General features: G+C 39.8%; 1 protein-coding gene and 1 pseudogene across 2 annotated transcripts in view; one reads left to right on the top strand and one right to left on the bottom strand.

Moving 5' to 3' along the window:
• ARSB (arylsulfatase B) overlaps nucleotides 1-18,534 on the bottom strand; it is a 215,212-nt gene extending 196,678 nt beyond the window's left edge. The window contains exon 1 of the mRNA XM_079143576.1: nucleotides 17,246-18,534. Coding sequence (XP_078999702.1) covers nucleotides 17,246-17,605 — 360 coding nt within the window. The 5' untranslated portion in view covers nucleotides 17,606-18,534. The remainder of the gene's footprint in view (nucleotides 1-17,245) is intronic.
• Nucleotides 10,045-12,343, top strand: LOC306663455 (pantothenate kinase 3-like; annotated as a pseudogene). Its single transcript has 2 exons — nucleotides 10,045-10,182; nucleotides 10,318-12,343. The product of its transcript is annotated as a pantothenate kinase 3-like (transcript).
• Nucleotides 18,535-21,441: the final 2,907 nt, after the last annotated feature.

The raw sequence follows: 21,441 nt of genomic DNA, 5'->3' as shown, positions 1-21,441 counted from the left end.
GTAATAACTCCACTGTGTTACAACACTATCTCTTGTGCTTTCCCCACACATTCACACCTTCTTAAACAGTCCCCCTATAAATAAACCCTCCCTAAATTATCCTAATTTAAATTTGCCATTCCTTCCCAGCTGGGACCTTGAATGATAAGGATATTATAATATCCAAGGAAAGGGAAACACTTCTCTGAACACACACACACACACACACACACACACACACACACACACCACCTTAAATCAAAGAAGAATTCTTTCCATTGTTAACACTGTAACTTATTCAATTGAAAATTGATCATGGGCTCAAAAACTTCATAATGTAGAGTAACTGGCAACTGAGCAGGATATGTGAAGATAGTATTTTATGGAGTCCAAAAGCCCCAGTGGAGATAAATGCTATGCAAATATCCTTAAATGGAAAGCCCATCCATCACATGCAGAGAATTAGTTCTGATCACTAGAAAGCACTGCCAAGTATGCCCTGCAGTTTAGTGTTCCTAAGTCATGGCACCAAGCCAGGTGGTCAGCTGAAGTCTGCTTCCATTATCTACAATCATATGGAGCAGGGAATTCGTTCCTTTCAGTGCCTGAGAATTTATTTGACAGAGCATTTTTATGGCATGATTGGGAAGCAGAAGCCAAACTCTGGATGACAGCCAAAAACATGTTTTTGGTCTGTTCAAACACTATTTGAAGTCAGGAAGCTGTAATGTGTTGAGAAGCAGTAAACAGGTAAATGCCAAGCTGGTTTCCATCCAGCACTTTAACTTAGCACAGAACCGTGGAGTCACACCACGCTCCATGGGGCAGGAAACCAGTAGGTGTCAAAAGAAAACTAGAAGGGAGCCCTTGTAAATATAACGGCCCCTGCAACAATTCCATTCTAATACCCATCTTCAACATCCAGAGAGTAAGTATGAATGGAGAAGGTCATTCATAAAACATATGAAAGTCCAAAGGGATTGCCTGCCAATCTAGCATGTGTGGCTGCCTCTCGTTCATTCATTCAACCAAATCTTCTTTCAAAAAGATTTTATTTGACCATCAAGAATTCACACCACAGGGCTGAGGTTGTGGCTCGGTGGTACAGCGCTTGCCTAGTATGTGTGAGGCACTGGGTTCAATCCTAAGCACCACATAAAAATAAATACATGAAATAAAGGCTTTGTGTCCATCTACATCTAAAAAAAAAAAAAAAAAAAAAAAAAACTTTTTTTAAAAAAGTCACATCACAAAGGCAAAATATCTGCAAACCTGGAACCAAGACCTGGCTTATTTCTGGGCTCTTTTCATGAAATAACTGATGAGAAATCTTTCTCTGCATGTTTGTTGAACCTAATAATTTATTTGGTCTCATGAATTATTTTGTCCTCTGCAGATCTAAGAGATACTTGCAGTCCAGTTTCATGAGCTTAAAAGAGAAAAGCCGTCTCCTGCTATGGGAACAACAGATAACAACTTCTGCATCAAAACTTCTTCCAATCCCCCTTTCTGAGGTCTAGACAGTTTATTAATTATTTATTTGGGATCTCAGAGCACAATATTTTAATCACCCTTATAAGAAACTCTATCAGGGGCCAAGTGGTCGCTGCTACATACACATGGCAATGAATGCCATTTCTCTCCACACCTGAACAGAGGTGAGACAACATCCAGCTGAGCAGAAGGAAGGTTCTGTCCAATCCATCCTACTTGGGTGAGATGAACTCACACCCTTGCTGCACCATGTATTTGTGCACCCCCTACCACAATAGTCGAAAACTCAGGAAAATGAGCAGCCTTGTCCTTCTACCTTCCACACTAGAGAGGCTGGAAGGAAGCTTCATGACTGGAACACAATTCCAAGACACGCCAGTGGTCATTCAGGAGTTCACAATTTACAGCCTGAGCCTTGACCACTATACCACAGGTTTTAACCATGGTCAAGTACCACTTGTGGCACCTTAGGGTTTATTCCTGGAGATGCCCCACAGAACAAATGGATAGTGGAAAATCTGCTCCCTCCCCCTGAAGCCTTCTAAAATGCAGTCAGCTGCCTGAGCTGCTGAAGCCAAGAGCTACAGAACACACATTATGTGTGTCAGGAGCCTGGCTAGGCCATCTGGCCTGGCCCTGCAGTACTCAGGCTACAAAACTGGCCCGTGTCACTGACAGTTTTAAGGGTCTATTTATTTTGGTGTTGATTAGTAAAGAGTGCAAGTCTCTGACTCAACCCACAGAGGGATGTTGTTTGTAAAAAAATAAAGAAGGCAGAAATGGTTTCAGTGACTTCCTCTGTTTAAATTATAAACATAACAGGAATTTATAATGAAAAGGAAGAAATACACGAAGAAAGCTGAAGACAAAGATTTTGGTAAGGTGATAAGATCACAAAAACAAAGACAAAAGACAGTGACCAGAGAGTGACAGTTCATGCTCAAAGTGATTCTTGAAATAACAAGCCACACAAATCAGTTACCAATGACAACAAAAAATCCCATAAGTTAAATGCTCACATTTTACCAAATCCCAAACTTATTTATTTCCTCATTTCCACTTTCTTGGGAGGTAAAATATATAAAACATGTAATTATTCCTTCAAAATAGCTTCAGTACTTGCAAAATAAGGTTTCCAGATTCCCCTTTCCTTCTGGGAACATGACTACTCTTGGCTCTTGGCTAAGCTGAAGAAGGACACATCCATGCAAGTCACCACCAGGGCTCCTTGAACTGGAGCTCTGACATGTTTTGGTGGGTGCCATCTTGCTGGTCACCATGAAGTTAATGCATCCGTTACATCCCCCTAAATGAGAGCAGGAATAAAGACTAACGAGTTTGTTCTCTTTGGCAGCACCAGGGGCCTCTTGGCTGCATGCTCCTCTTCTCTCCCTATTTGGACGACTTTGCCAGAAAGCCCTATGAACCCTCTCAGCTAGTGACAGGTATCCTCTCCCAAAGTCCTACTGCCATTTATTCCAGCTCCTAACTTCTTATTGCCCCACTTTTAACTGTAGAGTCCTAAAGAGGTAGCCAACAACAGGAATCCGCCATAGGTAAGACAGTAAGGGAGCAGGCAGACCACTCAGGGCAACAAGGAAAAGAAACATCAGCAAGGCCACCCTCAGGCAGGATTCCTTCCTCTCACCAGGCCCTCTTCAGTCTGAGGCATGGGTCCTGCCTGCCCCCAGTTTGGAGAGTCACTTGAAGCAAAAGTCAAGAATTACCCACGATGATCCTGCACAGCCTCCTTCCTATATTTCCTGTCCAAGGTTCTGCTTCAGGGGTGAATGAAGAGTCATGAAAGTGTCTAGTCTGTTTATCAATGTGATTAAGAAAAATGTGGCTTGGGTCCCTTAAATATGAAACCTTGGAGTCATCTTTCACTGCATCTATTCTCTGCCAAGGTTTATAGTGTTCTGGTGGAGTGGCCTCCTCAGTCCCCAAGGGAAGAACAAGGCAAGGACTAGAGTTACTTTAATTTTATCCCAGAAGGAACTGTTTCCACTAAGGACTACCACCTTTGTTACCCTTTAACCTTTTTAATTTCTTTAAGAGGAAGCAGCTGGCCTGCCAATCCTAGGGATGTCATGGCTTTGATTAAGTTTGATTACGATAGTGACCTCTTTCAGGAAACCCGTTTAAGTGTGCAGCACACTCGTCCACTTAGTTGTACAACACAATACAGTGTTTCTCTAGGCCAGAGACAGCAATCTAGAGGAGAAGCCAGATTCCAGAACTGCCATTAAAACACATATTGGGAATACAGATATACAATGAATGTTTTATGTTGAATTCAATCCATTTGTTAAACTATGAAAAATCAGTATTTTCTAGTCCCTATTTGAACCAGAAGCAGTATAAAGTATACCAATCCTATTAGAAAAGCTGGAGGATTTTTAAATTAATATTTCTAATCTTGAGATTTTGAACAAGGGGGAAACAAATAAAACTTAATTCCTACATGCAAAACACACCTCCAAGGGCTATCAAGAAACTAATAAACAGGTGCTTCCTCTGGGAAGATGGGTTGGGAGAAAGCACAAAAAGATCTTTATACCTGAAACTTTTGAATGAATTTCCTGGAAGGGATTTTAAAAAGAAGAAAGTCACATTCTTTAAAATGTACTTATTTAGAACACTGTTAGATGAGACACATTCTTTAATGTATAATAGCCTCCAAGGTGACATTACAATGAGAATTGGAACAAGGAACGCTGAAGGCCTAACATTTTATCATAAGCAGGCAGCATCAGGCTCAGGGCACACTTCTGGCACCCTCAGTGACTCAGTTCCAGGACCACCTTCTCCCATTCTTGGAACAAGCTCACTCCAGCCTCAGAGCCCTTGCTTCTGTAGCTCCTCCCTCATTGTTAAACTCTTTCCAGGATCTGTGTGTGACTTGCTCCTCTTGATTCAGGCCTCTGCCAACGCCACCTCCTCGGAGTATCCTTCATGAGGCACCATCATTTTACCTACTCTGTTTTCTTCCCTCATTTATTGCCATGCCATTTATATTCACCTTATTTACCAGTTTGGTTACATGTACTTTTTTCACTCTCCTCCTGGTCCCTCCTAGTCCACCCCTCCCCCCAAACTTAAGTACCAGGAGATTCCCCAGAGTATAGCACAATGCTTGGCATAACTAGTCACTCCATATTTGTTGATGAAAGAATACATTATGCTTAATGGTGATGGACTGAAAGCTTGCACAAGAGAAGGTTGTCTACTCTTGTGATTTCTATTCAACATTACACTGAAGGTTCTAGCCAGGGCAATTAGGCAAGAAAATGAAATAAAAGATATCTAGATTTGAAAGCAAGAAGGAAAACTATTTGTATTTGCAGATGTATTTTTGTATTTGTATCTGTAAATACAGAAAACCTTAAAGAGTACACACACACACACACACACACACACTATTAGACTAGCAAGTCTTGCAAAGTTGTGGAATGATCAATATACATATATCATTGCAATCTAAGCAATAGTAATGAACAATTTAAAATGAAATTAAGAAAGCAATTCCATTTACAACAGCATCAAAAATAATAAAATTCTTAGAAATACATTTAACCAATGAAGTGCAACAGTTGTATGCTGAAAACTACAAAATACTGTTATAAAAAATGAAAGAAGACCCAAATAAAGAAAAAGAATCTCATGTTCAAGGACTGGAAGATTTATATTGCTAGGGATAGACTACGTTCAAATGGATCTACAGATCAATGCATTCCCTATCAAAATTCTACTTGCTTTTTTTATAGAAATGGATAAGTTGACCCTAAAATTCATATGGAAAAGTAAAGAGCTCTGAACAGCCAAAACACTCTTGAAAATAAATATAAAAATTGGAAGATTCACACTTTCTGATTCTGAAACCTAGTATAAAACTACAGTAGTCAAGACAATATGGTACTACCATAATGATAAACATATGCAAAAAGAATTGTGAATCTACAAATAAACCCAGGCATCTATGATCAATTGATTTTTCACAAGTGTGCAAAGCACATTCAATGAGGAAAAGAATTTTTTTTCAATAAATGGTACTAAAACAACTAGATATCCACATGTATCCACATACCTCACCTTACATATAAAAATTAGCTCAATGTATCAAAAATCTAAATGTAAGAGCTAGAACTACAAAACTCCTAGAAGAGAAAATCTTTTGTAATCTTGGGTTACACAATGGTTTCATAGATATGACATGTGACCAAAAAAAAAAAAAAAACCAGATAAATTTTACTACATTAAAATTTAAAACTTTTGTTGCATATCCAAAGACACTATCAAGGAAGTAAAAAGCAACCCAGAAAATGGGAGAAAATATTTGCAAGTCATATATCTGATTAAGTTTTAGTTCCAAAAATATAGAAAGAACTCTTGTTTAGGAGATACAGGCTTCCCTGGTTCTTACATTCTCCAAGGAAAGATTTCAGAGAAGACACAGAAGCAGCACATTGTGTGAGCAAGGAAAAAGGTGAAAGTACCCTCCCCAGACAGGACAGCAGGTTGTTCTGAGCAGAAATGACCTTGGATTTCAGTTGGGAAACACCAACAAAGAGAAAAAACAGGAGGAACACAGGGTCATGTGAGCACTGGAGTGTTCTTGTCTCACACACCACAAGACTGAAGTATGCAAAGATGAAGGGCGAGAATTCATTAGCAGATTTATTAGAAGCAAGCCAGGAAACCTCCACAGAATGGGAGGGTCCCAAAGAGAGTACTGCTAGGGGCTCTCTGATGGGGTTTTTATACTGTTTTGATGGAGAACTAAACTTTCATTGGAGGGTCCCCTTGATTGTTCTCTTTCTCTGTCTCAATTGAAGGTGTACCATTTTAATTTCTTATTCCCATAAAGGGGATAACATTATGTTTGTTAACCTGAGTTTGTCTGTACATGTTCCTTAAAACAGAATAATTGCTTGGGTTCAAAATAATTCCTTGGGGTTGACAATGTTAGGGTAGTCAAGAAACCTGAGGCAACAACAGAATGCATGGCCATCCAAGTATAAGTAGGGCCATCTAGTCAGCCAAAAACAGAAAATAAGCTTTAGCCAAGGGTTTTTATCTGGGGTGGTGGTCCTGCCTCACAAGCACAACGGTTTATTTAACAAAACAAAAGTATACTCCAGAAAACCGGAGACCTTTCCAAGAGAGAAGGTGACCTCCAAATATTGGTTCAATATGTTATGTCTCCTTTTCACCAGAGTTCGGTTCCTCCCCTGTAGCTATGCAACATGATTGGCAGACATGATTGACAGGTGGTGTTAACTCTGGGCAGAAGGACTCAAGCACTGTTCCCTGCATTCTTGGTGAAAGCCCACAAGGGAGACAAAACCATATTGCTAATATTACAATGGCCTCATCGAATTCCAAGATGGCGGACTAGAGAGAGGCTGCGTTCCTTGTCGCTCCGTAAAGCCGATTTCAAGCAGAGGATATCTGTTCCTAGGTAAGGCAGTTTTTGCTGCTTATCTATCCCCTGGTGTTTACCCATTTGTCTGCTGTGATGACCTGCAATCTGCCAGCATATTGATGCCTTTTTTGAGAGCAGATTGCTCACTGTCAGGCATCTATCATCCACCATTTGCCTGCCTCTCACCTGTCCATCGCCTGCCTTACTCCTATCCATCACCAAACACATGAGGTTCACCTCCCGATCTTCCGACAACAGTCAGCAAACTGATTGCCAACCACCAGTGGAGCACCAGCTGCCTGCTGTCGCCTGGAAGTTCACTGTCACAGTACCTGCAGGTTTGATTACATGTGGCTGCCACCATTTTGAGACAACAGCCAGGCCCCATAGGACCCCTGGCCGGACTGACTGAGCCCCATCTCCAGGATCCCTCAGCCCGACCAATCACTCCCTGCCTCTGGGGCCCTCACATCCACTGACTGCTCCCTGCCGCCAGGACCCCCAGACCAACTGACTGTGCCCTATCACCAGGACCCCAGACCGACTGATTGCACCCGGCCTCCAGGATCCCGAAACCACACCAAATACCCAACCTCCAGGACCCCTGCCGGACCAACTGTATCCCGTCTCCAGGACCTCCAGCTGATCACGTCCACCCCTGAGCTGCAGCTCCCCATTTGCCAACACATTTTGAAGCCAGAGCGGCCATCTTGGATAATCCTGGAAGCCATAGCTCCGATCTTTGGGTGGGGCAAATCCCATCCTGCGATGCCTGCTGGAGGCTTGAAGCTCATTATCAGGTACCTCTCATGCATCAGGCTACTGAACACTGGGAGGTTTCATTAGTATATGACTGTTATACAGTAGATTTTCTTTTTTCTCCTTTTGAAAAAAATTTAAGTTTTTATTTCTTTACTTTTCTTGCTTTCTTTTCCTTTTGTTTACCTGTTCCCTCAGAGTCTCTTTCTCCCTTTTTTTGCATGCTAACATCTGATTTCTTTTGATTACACTCTCACCCTTTCTATTATCTAGAACTTCTGTATATTCTGTTCTTATTCCATTAACAGCCACAGTCTACATCCCTCTCCATCCTCTTTGTCCTCCATTAGAAACTGCAGACCTTATTGCAAGCCTGTTTGTTTTACTGAAGATAATATTTGAACTCATTTTGTTATTGTAGAGGGAAATCTGCAATACCCCAGATCTGCACTGCTAGAGGGGAAGGTACGTGAACAACATGAAAAAACAAGGGAAGAAAATGATCCAAACAAATCTAGATTCTATATTAATAGAATCCAACAACACTATGTTAGAAGAAATGTCAGAAAAGGACTTCAGATTATACATGATTAAGATCATTCGCGAAGCAAAGGATGAGATAAGAGAGCAAATGCAGGCAATGAATGATAATACCAATTGGCTGAAAGAGCACCTGCAGGAAGCAAAAGATCATTTCAACAGAGATAGAGATTCTCAAAAAAAAAAAAAAAAACAAACAGAAATCCTTGAAATGAAGGAGACAATAAACCAAATAAAAAGCATCACCAACAGACTAGACCACTTGGAAGACAGAACCTCAGACAATGAAGACAAAATATTTAATCTTGAAAATAAAGTCGCCCAAACAGAGAAGATGGTAAGAAATCATGAACAGAATCTCCAAGAACTATGGGACATCATGAAAAGACCAAATTTAAGAATTATTGGGATTGAGGAAGGCACAGAGATACAAACCAAAGGAATGAACAACCTATTCAATGAAATCATATCAGAAAATGTCCCAAACCTGAAGAATGAAATGGAAAATCAAATACAAGAGGCTTACAGAACACCAAATGCACAGAATCACAACAGATCCACACCAAGGCACATTATAATGAAAATGCCTAACATTCAAAATAAAGATAGGATTTTGAAGGCCACAAGAGAAAAGCATCAGATTACATATAGGGGGAGACCAATACAGATAGCAGCCGACTTCTCAACCCAGACTCTAAAAGCTAGAAGGGCCTAGAACAATATATTTCAAGCTGAGAGAACATGGTTGCCAACCAAGAATCCTATACCCAGCAAAACTAACCTTCACATTTGAAGATGAAATAAAATCCTTCCATGATAAACAAAAGTTAAAAGAATTTACAAATAGAAAGCCTGCACTACAGAATGTTCTCAACAAAATATTCCATGAGGAGGAAATGAAAAACAACAATGGAGGTCAGCAAAGGGAGGAACTACCTTAGAGAAAAACCACTCAAAGGAGAAACCAAGCCAACTTACAAACCAAAAATAAGCCAAATGACAGGGAATACAAATCATTTCTCAATAATAACCCTGAACGTTAATGGCCTAAGCTCATCAATCAAAAGACATAGACTGGCAGAATGGATTAAAAAGATAGAATGGCCTCATCATTTGCCAAAGATTACCTTCGGATATACTGCAGCTTGGCGCACATGCCCAGGGGACCCATTAGGACAGTTTGACTGAGTGGGTGTGTTGTTCCCAGATAGAACTTGGGCTTCAAACTGCAAAGAGATGTGACTTTCCTCAGGATTCCCTACCCTTGGTCTGCCCCAATTTCCCTCTCCCCTCCTGTGGTCCTGTTCATGTCTATAGAATTAACCCTTTTTCTTTATATCTCTACCATTCATGTCTACCTGCTACTTATCACTCTTATAACTCAACAAAAGATAAATAATCCAATTAAAAAATAGCAAAGCATCTGAATAGACATTTTTTTCAAAGAAGATACAAAAATAGTAAGACATAAAAAGATGATCACCATCATTTGTCATTAGGAAATGCAAATCAAAACCACAACGAGATACCACTCCATTTTCATTAGGATGACTAGAAGTCTAGAATAAAAAAAGTCAGATAATAACAAGGGTTGGCAAGGACATAGGGAAACTGAAATCCACATGCATTGCTAGTGAAAATGTAAAATAGTGCTGCTGCTGTAGGAAATAGCTTGGCAGTTTCTTGAAAAATTAAAACATTAGAGTTGCTACATAAACTGACATTCCACCCCTAGGTATTCAAGAGAACTAAAAATGCATGTTCATACAAAAACTTGTACATGGATGTTCACAGCAGCATTATTCATAACAGCCAAAATATAGAAACAACCCAAAATCCATCAGTTGATGGTGAATGTAGAAGACAGAAAATATCCATACAGGGACCGGGGCCTTTTGTTGGGAGCGGCTGCGGGAGCCCGGCCGCCTTCCCCAGTGCCTCCTCCAGGTTGCCCCTCAAGGGGTGGGGGACGCCTCCTGGGCCGGGTGTGCCCCAGGGGCCGCCGCCCTGCCCCAAGCCCGCCCCGCCCCGCCTGAGGGGAGGAACCCGGGCCAGCCAGCTGCGGAGTCACCACCGCGCTTCCCCCTGCTCCGGACCCCAGGCTTCCCCTCGCCCCTCAGGCCGACGCTATAAAGATCAAGGATGCCAAGAAACCCTCTTTCCCATGGTTTGGCATGGACATTGGGGGAACTCTAGTAAAGCTTTTGATATCACAGTAGAGGAAGAGCAAGAGGAAGTTGAGAGCTTAAAAGGTATTCGGAAATATTTGACTTCTAATGTAGCACATGGGTCCACTGACATTCCGGATGTACACCTTGAACTGAAGGATTTAACACTTTTTGGCCAAAAGGGAACTTGCACTTTATCAGATTTCCAACTCATGACCTGCCTACTTTTAGCCAAATGGGAAGAGACTACAAACAGTGCAGTGTGCTACAGGAGGTGGTGCTTACAAGTTTGAAAAAGATTTTCGCACAATTGGAAACCTCCACCGGCACAAACTGGATGAACGTGACTGCCTTGTAAAGCGCTTGCTGTATATAGATTCTGTCAGCTTCAAGGGACAAGCAGACAGCTATTATTTTGCTCATGCCTCAGAACCTGAGCGATGCCAAAAGATGCCTTTTAACCTAGATGATCCCTGTCCACTGCTGGTGGTGAACATTGGTTCATGAGTCAGTATCTTAACAGTCCACTCAGAAGATAACTATAAACGAGTGACCGGGACAAGCCTTGGAGGGGGTACCTTTCTGGGTTTATGCAGTTTACTGACTGGCTGTGAAAGTTTTGAAGAGGCTCTTGAAATGGCATCCTAAGGTGACAGCACCCAAGCTCACAAACTGGTCCATGATATTTATGGAGACGATTATGAAAAATTTGGTTTGCCAGGTTGGACTGTAGCATCTAGTTTTGGAAATATGATTTATGAAGAGAAGCGAGAATCTGTTAGTAAAGAAGATCTGGCAAGAGCTGCTTTAGTTACTATCACCAGTGATATTGGTTCTGTGACACCAATGTGTGCTGTTAATGGGAAAATAAGCAGTGTTGTCTTTGTTGGAAACTTTTTACGTGTCAATACTCTGTCAATGAAACTTCTGGCATATGCACTGGATTATTGGTCCAAAGGTCAACTGAAAGCATTGTTTCTAGAACATGAGGAATACTTTGGTGCAGTTGGTGCACTTCTTGGGCTGCCAAACTTCAGCTGATGCATCAGAGGTTACTCTGCTAATGAATGTCATCCTAGAGGAACTAAAACCAGAGGCATTGTAAACTGCATTGTTTGTCCTTAGAAACCAAAGGATAAAAGAATTTCACTATTACTGTTAATTTTGAATGTCAGAATGGAAAAACTCATGAATGGCATATTAAAAGAGAAAGCTCTGTAACATGAAGTATTGTTGAAGTGTTTTCCCTTCTGTATATAGCCAGTGTTCAATCTTTAAATGCAGTATAGCCTCTGATTATTGAGCTTCCTCTCACATTTTCTATTTATTTTATGTAGCCAGCACTGTAGTACTGTATGCTTAAGACACAAATCTTAGAAAGTCTCAGAAATGTTTCACTTATGAAAAATAATTGATTTTGAATATTCATTTTGAGTCCATTTTATGTGTTATGATTACTAGTGAGCAGACAGTAATATACCCAGTATGAAAATTTATTGTAATGGCAGTCAGAGTTGATGGTTTTATATGATTTTAGAAATGTTAAGGCAATATTAATTATTGCAGTTTTTCTAACACATCCTCCTCAAAAAAAGCATGTACTATGTGATCTTTGCCCAAAAGTATAAGTTTCCCCAAATGCCATAATTTAACTGAAATACTATTATTATATGTTACACTGAATTTCGGAATGAATCCTGAAAAATGCACATTTGGTGACAGCACACTTTCTGTATTTTTTATTTAATCAACACATTGAAATGTTTGTATTTTTAAATTGAAAGTTTACTTACTTATTTTTGAATCTGTCTGATGAAGTCCTTAGACTATTCGAATGAGATATGATTTGAGTGAATCAATAGTTCCATGCTCTGTTTACTACTAATTTATCATGCCCAAACTTAACATATTTCTTATTCAATATGAACCATGAAAGCTAAAGATTTTTATTCTATTATGAACAACAACAGAATCATTTATTTTATTTTTTATCTTTTTTTAATTAAAAATCATAAATTTACATAGGGCAATGTTGTTTGATTCATTCTGTTATTTTTTCCCTTCCCCCCCCATCTCTCTTTTCCCTCTATACAGTCCTTTCTTCCTCCATTCTCAGAATCATTTATTTTATTTTTTGTGTGTGTGTGTTTTTTTTTTATTGTAAACAAATGGGATACATGTTGTTTCTCTGTTTGTACATGGCGTAAAGGCATACCATTTGTGTAATCATAAATTTACATAGAGTAATGTTGTTTGATTCATTCTGTTATTTTTTCCCTTCCCCCCACCCCTCCCACCCCTCTTTACCCTCTATACAGTAGTTCCTTCCTCCATACTTGCCCCCCTCCCTAACCCTAACTCTAACCCTAACACTAACCCTTCCCTCCCTCAGAATCATTTATTTTAAATGGGTGTTTTGAAACTGTGGGAGTCTGAGGCAGTATTACAGAATTATGAAAGAATCAGTGTTTTCCTACATTTGGTAATAAAAGCAATCATAGTTTAAAATTAAAAAAAAAAGAAAATATCCATACAATGGAGTATTACTGAGCCATAAAATGGAACAATTAAGGCTTAAATGTATATATAAAAGGGCATCTATTATGTGATTCCATTTAAATGAAATGTCCAAAATAGGCAAATCTAGAGAGAGAAAAAATAGATTAGTGATTTCTAGGTCCTGGTGGCATGGGGAGAGTAGGAAACTGCAGTTTCTTTTTGGAGAGATGAAACATTGGTTGTACAACCTTGTGACTATATAAAAAATCACTGAATTGGGGCTGGGGAGATAGCTCAGTCGGTAAAGTGCTTGCCTTGCGATCACAAGGCCATGGGTTCAATTCCCAGCACCACAAAAAAAAAAAAAAAAAAAAAAAACTGAATTATATTTTAAAATGATGAATGTTATAGCATATGAACTAAAATTTTCGAAAAATAGTATAAGGAAATGGTCAATATATTGCTGGTGAAAACATACATTGGCACAATCTCTTGAAGTTCAATTTCACAATATTTATCAAAATTAAAAATACTATCGACTCTTAAATCCAGAAAATTCCTTTTCTATGAACTTGTCCTACACATATGTTCAAATATTTGTAAAATGGCATGTTGACTTCACCTTCTTTGGGATATCAAAAGACCATCATTATATAACTGATTAAATAAAGCATGATATATCCACTTAACAAAATATTATGAAGCCATAAAAATTAAAGAGGATGCTCTTTATTTAACAACATGGAATGATTCAAATGTTAAGCAAATACAAAATGATTTATGCAAAACAGTGTGAAGGGTTTATTACCATACTTATGAAAAGAGAAGAGGGAACTATCTATATCAGTTTTTGCTTCTATACATATAGAGCACTTTCAGAAGGATATATGCAATTCAGTGAGCATTGTTTGCCTAAGTCTAAGGAACAGAATGTGTGTGTGATGGGGGGGGGCAGATTCCAATATAAGCCTTTAATGTGAGTTTTGAGTTTTTAAACCACATGAATGTGTTCTGTTTTAAAAACAAATAAATATAGATTTTTAAAGATTTTTAAAATACTGTGTGAATAAATCTATTGGAAGAACATGAGCCTGAGTATAGAGAAACCTTATTTCTGGTTCCTGGGTTTTCCAAGAACTACTTACCTCATCTGCTATTCAGTTTTCCCATATCACCCACCCACCTCACTCATGCTGTCTGTATTTTTCACCAAAACACAGAGGTTTAGAAAAGAATCATTTGTGAGGATTATTAACAACTGAAGATCTTCATAACTTTTAAAAAGCTTAATTCACACTTCTGGTTAAGTTAATTGATAATGGCAGAATAAGCAGCTCATACAATTTGTGAAGCACACAAGTGTTAGCCAAGATGAATCTCTCCACCAACAGATGGCGATAGTGGGTAGTATAATGTGTGTTTGCCAAGTTACAAATTTGTCCTAAGGACACAAACGCTTTGGAGTCAAAGAAATTTAGAGCTACAGAGAGTGTTAGATATTATATATTGTTAATATACTATGTGCAATATTATGTATTATTACACATCCTATATTATAGAAGAGCTCAACTCCTTTATTTACTTATGTGGAAATGATGTCATTTAGATCAGAATTTGACACAGTCAAAATAGAAACCTACACCTCATAATTCCTCATCTACCCCTCTAATACTTTTGCAAGCCAAAAAACTAAAACTCAGGATTTCAAGACAGTACACAAACCAGTCAGTCAAAACTTGTTTATCACTTTTCTAATCCTAAGAGACAATTGGGAAGGGGTTTTCCATAAGTTAAAGTATGGTTGCCAAGTTCACAGATATGACTCCTAAGTAGTTCTTTCAAGTACCTAATTTTGAAAAAGCCAACAAATTTCCTCATTTTATTAGAGAACATTATGTACAACAAATGACTTTTTCAGAACTAAAATCTATTTCCATGATACACGTAAGACGGGTTAATTTCTTTTCTTTTTTTTGGGGGGGGGGTGGTCTGGGGATCGAACCCAGGGCCTTGTGCTTACAAGGCAAGCACTCTACGGACTGAGCTATCTCCCCAGCCCCGACAGGTAATTTCTAACTTAAGAAATGACAAGTTAATTTTTTAACGAGATATTTAGGAATATCCTAAATGTCCAAAAATAATGAGATTATTTAGTAAATATAAAGCAGCTCTTGAAATGATATTTTTGATAATTCTGCATAAGCAATATGGAATGGTATCGTGGTTATAGGCACGAACTCTGGACCACATTGTCTGGTTCACATTCTGTCCACCATTTACTAGCCCTGTGACAAGTTTCTTGGCTTCTTCCAACCTCAGTTTGCTTTTTATAAAACAGGGAGGCTAAGAGAAGCCTTACCTCATAGGATCTTTGTGAGAATTAGTTAATACTAGTAAAGGGACCAGGACAGTGCAAGCATATAGTATCTGAGGGCAATGAGACTCCTTAGCCCTCCCAGAAGTGTTTACTCCTTTAGAAGAAGATAGTTACTAACCCAACATCTAACTGGGTCTCATAAACTCTGAAAGAATAAAACCGGTAAAAGAAAAGTCAAGAGAAATATTTGGGGAGGCTGGCCTGCCTAGAGTCAGCTACACGGAGAGATCAATAAAGGATTTTGGAGTAGCCAGCTTCACCCTTCCTCTGCTTCTTAATCACAGGGTTCTCCAAATATTCAAATATTTTCCCCAAGACTGAAATGTTGGTGTCTGGTGGGAGAAGATATTAAGGGACTAAAGCAGTCGATTCTATGAATGAGTTTTTGAAGTGTGGTATTTGTTTTCCTGTTCCAAGTCTGTTGGAAGGGAAGCCGTTGGAGAAACAAATGACCCTTCCTTTCTTTCACAATGTGAGTTCAGTTCTCTTAGGTCCGAGCAAATGCAAAACCCTTGAGACAGACCTCAACTTCCTTTTCTCCCTTTTCTCTATTTGCATATCCCTCTAGTTCTACAAAATGTCTAGAGTGAGGTTTGCATTACAATAGGGATTCCTGATTACACTTAGCAGCCCCATTGGAACTGTGGGAAGTGTCACTGCTGACCATGAAGGAAACCACACTTTATCTCCACCGCAAAACCTTGGCTACAGATGTTTCTTAGCAAAATGCTTTCCTCTTTATAAGTCTTCAGATCACTGTTCAAATCTCTATTATAAATGAATCCTGTCTTCTCTTGGTCTTAGGACACCATGGGGCTAGGTTTGGTCTGAAAGTTTATGTGAACGCATACTTACATACTTCAGACATCAGGGTTCAAGGATATCTCCTGTGACTAGCATAGTAAGCTTAAAATGTTTGTTGAATAAAATAAAATTTATATGTCATTTAAATATATATATATATATAGGAAGGGAGACGTGTGTGTTGTATCAAACAGTGTCCAGTATAAATTATTGTATTCAGTGTGTCATAATCACATCTGCATCTTTGAACAGATTGAGGGGGAAAGTTCGTTTTATAGGCGTGAAATAACTAGTGGACTTAGGAAAAGCACAAAACAGCATTACCACTTTCTAGCTATATGATTGTAAACATTTCATCCAGTTTATGCAGGCTATTTCTTCACCTGTAAAGGGGGTAAAGACAACAACCTCATTGGCTGTTTCAATAATTACCATTCAAGACATTAAAACACTCTGCAACTGTTCTTGCTCTTCTTAGTCATCTAACATAAGCACACTCTGTACATGTATATTTTCTCTATTAATTACAGAGATGTTTCTAAAGAAAAGCATTAAGAGTGAAGATGCTCTAAGGCTTTCAATACAAAGTTAAACCTAGAAGCAATGTCAGCCGCCCAAGAAAAACCCCAATCTGGGGTTTTCATACTATGGGTTTTGAGAACTTGTAAAAATTGCTTCAATCTTTGGTCAAACACTCCTAACCTACGACCACGGGGTTCCTGTGGGTACCAGGGTCGCCCCAAGGCGGGCGTTTTGATTTTGACTCTACTCCAGGGAACCCAACCCATTCCCTCTCCCTCACCCTATTCTTCCTCTGTGAGATTGCTTGGGAGAGGCCTTTCTGATTCTTGTGCATGCCGACTGCCAGGCTCCAAACCTACCCTTCCCAGAAACCTCTTCACCCAGATCTTTAGAAAACGAAAAACCACTCTGGAACCGGGCAGCGCCTGGGGGCTCCGTGGTGCTGCGCGCCCTGAGCTGAGCATGCGCAGAGCTGCGCAGGCTGCAGGCCTGGGAGGAACGAGGACGCCTCAGCCTAGGCAAGAAGCCGCCTGGCGTGGACCCAGGTTTGACAGCTGATCTCAGTTGGTCCACGCCCGCGTCTCGCAGGCCAGGTCCGGCCGGGAGCGGCAGGGCCACAGCCGGAGGCGGGGCGGCGCTGGGCGCGGGGCCGAGCGAGCTGCCGGGGACGCAGCGTACCTGGTAGCGGCCGGTGAGCAGCTGGCTCCGCGATGGCGTGCACAGCGGCTGCGTGTAGTAGTTGTCCAGGAGCACCCCGCCGGCCACCAGCGCGTCCAGGTGCGGCGTGCGGATGCGCGAGCCGTGGAAGCCTACATCGTTCCAGCCCAGGTCGTCAGCCAGCACGAAGACCAGGTGGGGCGGCCGGCCGGCCTCGGCACCCCGGCCAGGCTGTGGTAGCAGCAGCAAGAGCAGCAGCAGCGACGGCGGCGGCGACAGGCCGGGGCCTTGGAGCAGGCGCGCCGCTCTGCGCGGGCCCATCCTGCACTGCCCGCGGTCCCCTTGCCCGTGGCGCTGCCAGTCCCCGACACCGCTTATCATGAACTGGGCGGCCGGGGCCTGCCCCGCCCCGGCGCGGGACTTCACCCTTCAGCACCGCGGGCTGGGAAGGCGGATCCCCGCGCCCCTGCCGTTTCTGAGCCGGGCCTTCGGAGGTTGCGGTGGGGAGGAGCCAGTGTGGGCTCCCGCCGCCCAGCTCGGTGGAAACTCCGTGGGTGCTTGAAAGGCACCAAGGCCCATTATCTTCCATACCGATGATTGGCACTGTGGCATTCTAAGAGAAGATGTTTTCTTTTTAATAACTCTTACAGTTTACAAAGCATTTTCACATCCCTTTTCTCTAAATCTTGCAGTAACCCTGGCAGTTAGGTATTGTAAGCAATGCCCATTTTTTCAGAAGAAACAAGCTTGTAAATGGTTGAGCCTCTGGCTCTAGATCCTGAGGTATGCTCTTTTAACAAGTCGTTGCTACTCAAGAGGCCACCCAGGGGCAGGTGGGAGGACAGTGAGGAGGCAGTGGTCTAGATTGTGTTCAGAATCATGTAAGAATAGTGTACATCTGCGAAGCCACTTCCTCCCCACCAGCAAACAGTGAGCCAAACGTTCAATCTGGCTGCATAATGTCTTTTTGAAGGGGCAGTTTACTTCCAGGTTGCCTTAGAGTTGTTTTTGGCATATTGAGTGGTCATTGAATAGCTAATTAGCTTTGGGGAACTGGCTTCTCTACCACGCAGTGAACCCAAAAAGTACAATATCTAATTTGCCTGAAATGCTTGCACGTGAAAGGAAGATTTCCTTTCACATGTGTTTATTGAATTGGGAAGTTAACCTCATGACCAGTATATTCCCAGTATCATCTGAGACTTTCCGCTTACTCCATGTCTGGAAATAAATTATAGTTGTTAGGTGCCGGTGGAATTTTTTTTTTTTTTTTTCATTGCCTAGAAAACATGTCCTTTCTGGTTGACACTGAGTCTGTGGAGTTATATTTAAGTTGTAGATAAAAGCCATGAAAAATATTTTTTGTTTTTCCATGGAAATGAACTCTATGAACTGGAGTGACAACCCTCCCCCTCAACATCACCATTACGGAAAAATGTTTTGCCTCCACTGGCACATTTGTTGTAATATTCCTATCTGTTCCTTGATTTATCCTTTACATAGCATCTTGTCAGTTTCCTCATTAATGAGTTAAATAAAATTTTACCATGTATTCATTACTATATTTGTGTGAGGGTCATGATTTTACCTTTTTTTGGGGGAAATTGTCTTTTAATGCATGAAATATTTCCTTCTTACATACTTATATTTTTTCCTTGAAGTAGATTAGTGTTGTTTATATCTACCTACATCTACTTTTCATCTCTAGTGGAATCTATGAAATTGAGCAGGAAAAATAGTTTTAGCATTAACTAAATTCAAAAGAGAATTTTGAAGAGCTATTTGACTTTTTCTGGACTTTTTATTTAAAGATCCTTTAGAACTTGAAGGACTGAGAATTTCCATTGTGGCTGTGAAGGTCCTTTTGCCCCATCTACTATTCTTTCTCTTCTTCCTCCCCCACCCCCACTGTGGCATTGTATTAAATTTTTTTCACTGTGGCATTGTATTAAATTTTGTTCTATTTATTATTTATTTTTACAGACTGCATTTTGATTCATTGTACACAAATGGGGTACATCTTTTCATTTCTACGGTTGTGCACCATGTAGATTCATACCATTCGTGTAATCATACATGTAATAAAAGTCAAATTGTCCAAACATTGGCTGCGAATCTTCAGGAACAATTCTTCTATGACCAACTGCTGCTGAAACTAACAACCTTTTCATGTCCTACATTTTCAGATAAAAACCTATACTAGTAGTGCTCTGGAAATATGCAAATGGAAGGGTTAATTCTATTTTCATCCATGTGTCAAACACTTATAATGTGTAGCTCAAAATAGTTATTTTATAAACTCTCTTTGGAGTTTGTTGGATGTTTCCTTTTATCTGACTTAAGTTATGGTTTGTGCAGGAATATCACAAAAGTGAGGAGGTATGCTACTCAGTGCCCCCAATGAAGAGGCTTATGATGTTGATTTGCTCTCTCAATGGAATAACTTTGTCAAGGTAGTCATTTCTCCACTATTAAATTACTGTATTCTACTTATTAATAAGTTATTTTATCTAGAGGGAAACTTTAAAAATACACTAATATTCTGTTATTCCTCAAATTTTCCCTTATTAGTTTTAGTGTCGTTGCCTCAATTATAATTAGGATTATAATTGAGTGATTTTTTTTCTAATTCTGTCACTTCTTTATTTATTAATTGCCTTTCTACTATGAGAAAACTTTATCTTCCTATTGATTTATTTCAACATGAATTCATGGGTTCTTGTTTTAATCAATATATGCTAATCCTTCATTATAATTAATTAAGTGCTTTGAATTCTCTCTGTTTTGGCCAGGGGAGTCCCTTTAATTTGACTTATTTCCTTTTGGCATGTCCTCTTTGATCTTTGAGGATTTTCTTGCCTTTTGGTACAATGAGATTTTCAACTCCTTATGTAGTTTTTCTTTCTCCAACCCATTTCTCCAAGGAATTCTGATTCTTTTTAATGGAAAATGGCATTTAGAAACCAAAATATGTGCTTTAGGTGTGCTCATTGCTACTGAACTTCTAGAATCTTTCACCAAATAACCTTAGAAACTAGACATACATACATATACACATAACATAAATATTCATATATACACACCCACATATTGTGGTGTGTATAAAACCATGAGTTCATAGTGAATAACTGATTGTTTTCTCCTCCTTTCCATATATGTAGTGTGGGTTGTAACAATATTCATTACCACTGACTATTAAAAAGTACTATATTGAACACAGATTTGCAGAAAACGAATCATACTCTTACCCAATGATCCAGCAACTCCACACCTTGGTATCTACCCAAAGGAGTTAAAAACTTATGTCCACACAAAAATCTGCACACAGATGTTTATAGCAGCTTTATTTATAATTACCAAAACTTGGAAGTAACCAAGATTCTCCTTCAATACATGAATGGATAAATAAACTTTGCATCCAGCTGATAGAATAGTATTAAGAAATAATATTATTAAGAAATGAACTTGATAAAGCCATGAAAAGACCTGGAGAAATCTTAAAGACATATCACTGAGTGAAAAAAGCCAATCTGAAAAGGCCACATACTATTGATTCAAATATGTGACATTTTGGAAAAGACAAACTATGAACATAGTGAAAAAGATCAGAAGCTGTGGGAGAGAGGTTAATAGGTGGAGCACAGAGAATTTTTAGTAATGTTAAACTAGTTTTATGATACTAAATGGTGAATATATGTCATTATGTACATTTCTCCAAACCCACAGAATGCACATCAAGAGTGACCCTTAAGTAAACTATGGACTTCAGGTGATTATCTTAGTTCATTTCCTGTAGCTCTGAGAATCCCACAGACTTGGTAGTTTATAAAACAACAGAGTTTCATTTTGCTCACAGTTCTGGAGGCTGGGAAGCCCAAGGACATGATATGGGAAATCTCTGTATCTTCCTCTCAATTTTACTGTGAATCAAACTGCTCTAAAAAATTGTCTTTAAAAAAAAGTAACATACAGTCATACATCAGTTAAATGACAGGGATATGATCTTAGAAATGTACTATTAGGTATTTTTGTTGTTTTGAAAATTTCCTAAAGTGTACTTACACAAACCTAGATGGCTACCATATCACTAGGCCATATAATCTTATAGGATCACCATTGTATATAAGGTCTGTCATTGGACATCCTTACATGGGACATAGTTGTACTGAAATGCCCAAGTCGATGAGTCCCCCAAAGACCACCAGGTAGCCAGAATC

This window comes from Sciurus vulgaris, assembly GCF_902686455.1.
Source record: "Sciurus vulgaris genome assembly, chromosome: 6".
NCBI lineage: Eukaryota > Metazoa > Chordata > Mammalia > Rodentia > Sciuridae > Sciurus > Sciurus vulgaris.
The sequence above is the reverse complement of the archived record's forward strand: the minus strand, read 5'-3'. Positions and strand labels throughout refer to the sequence as shown.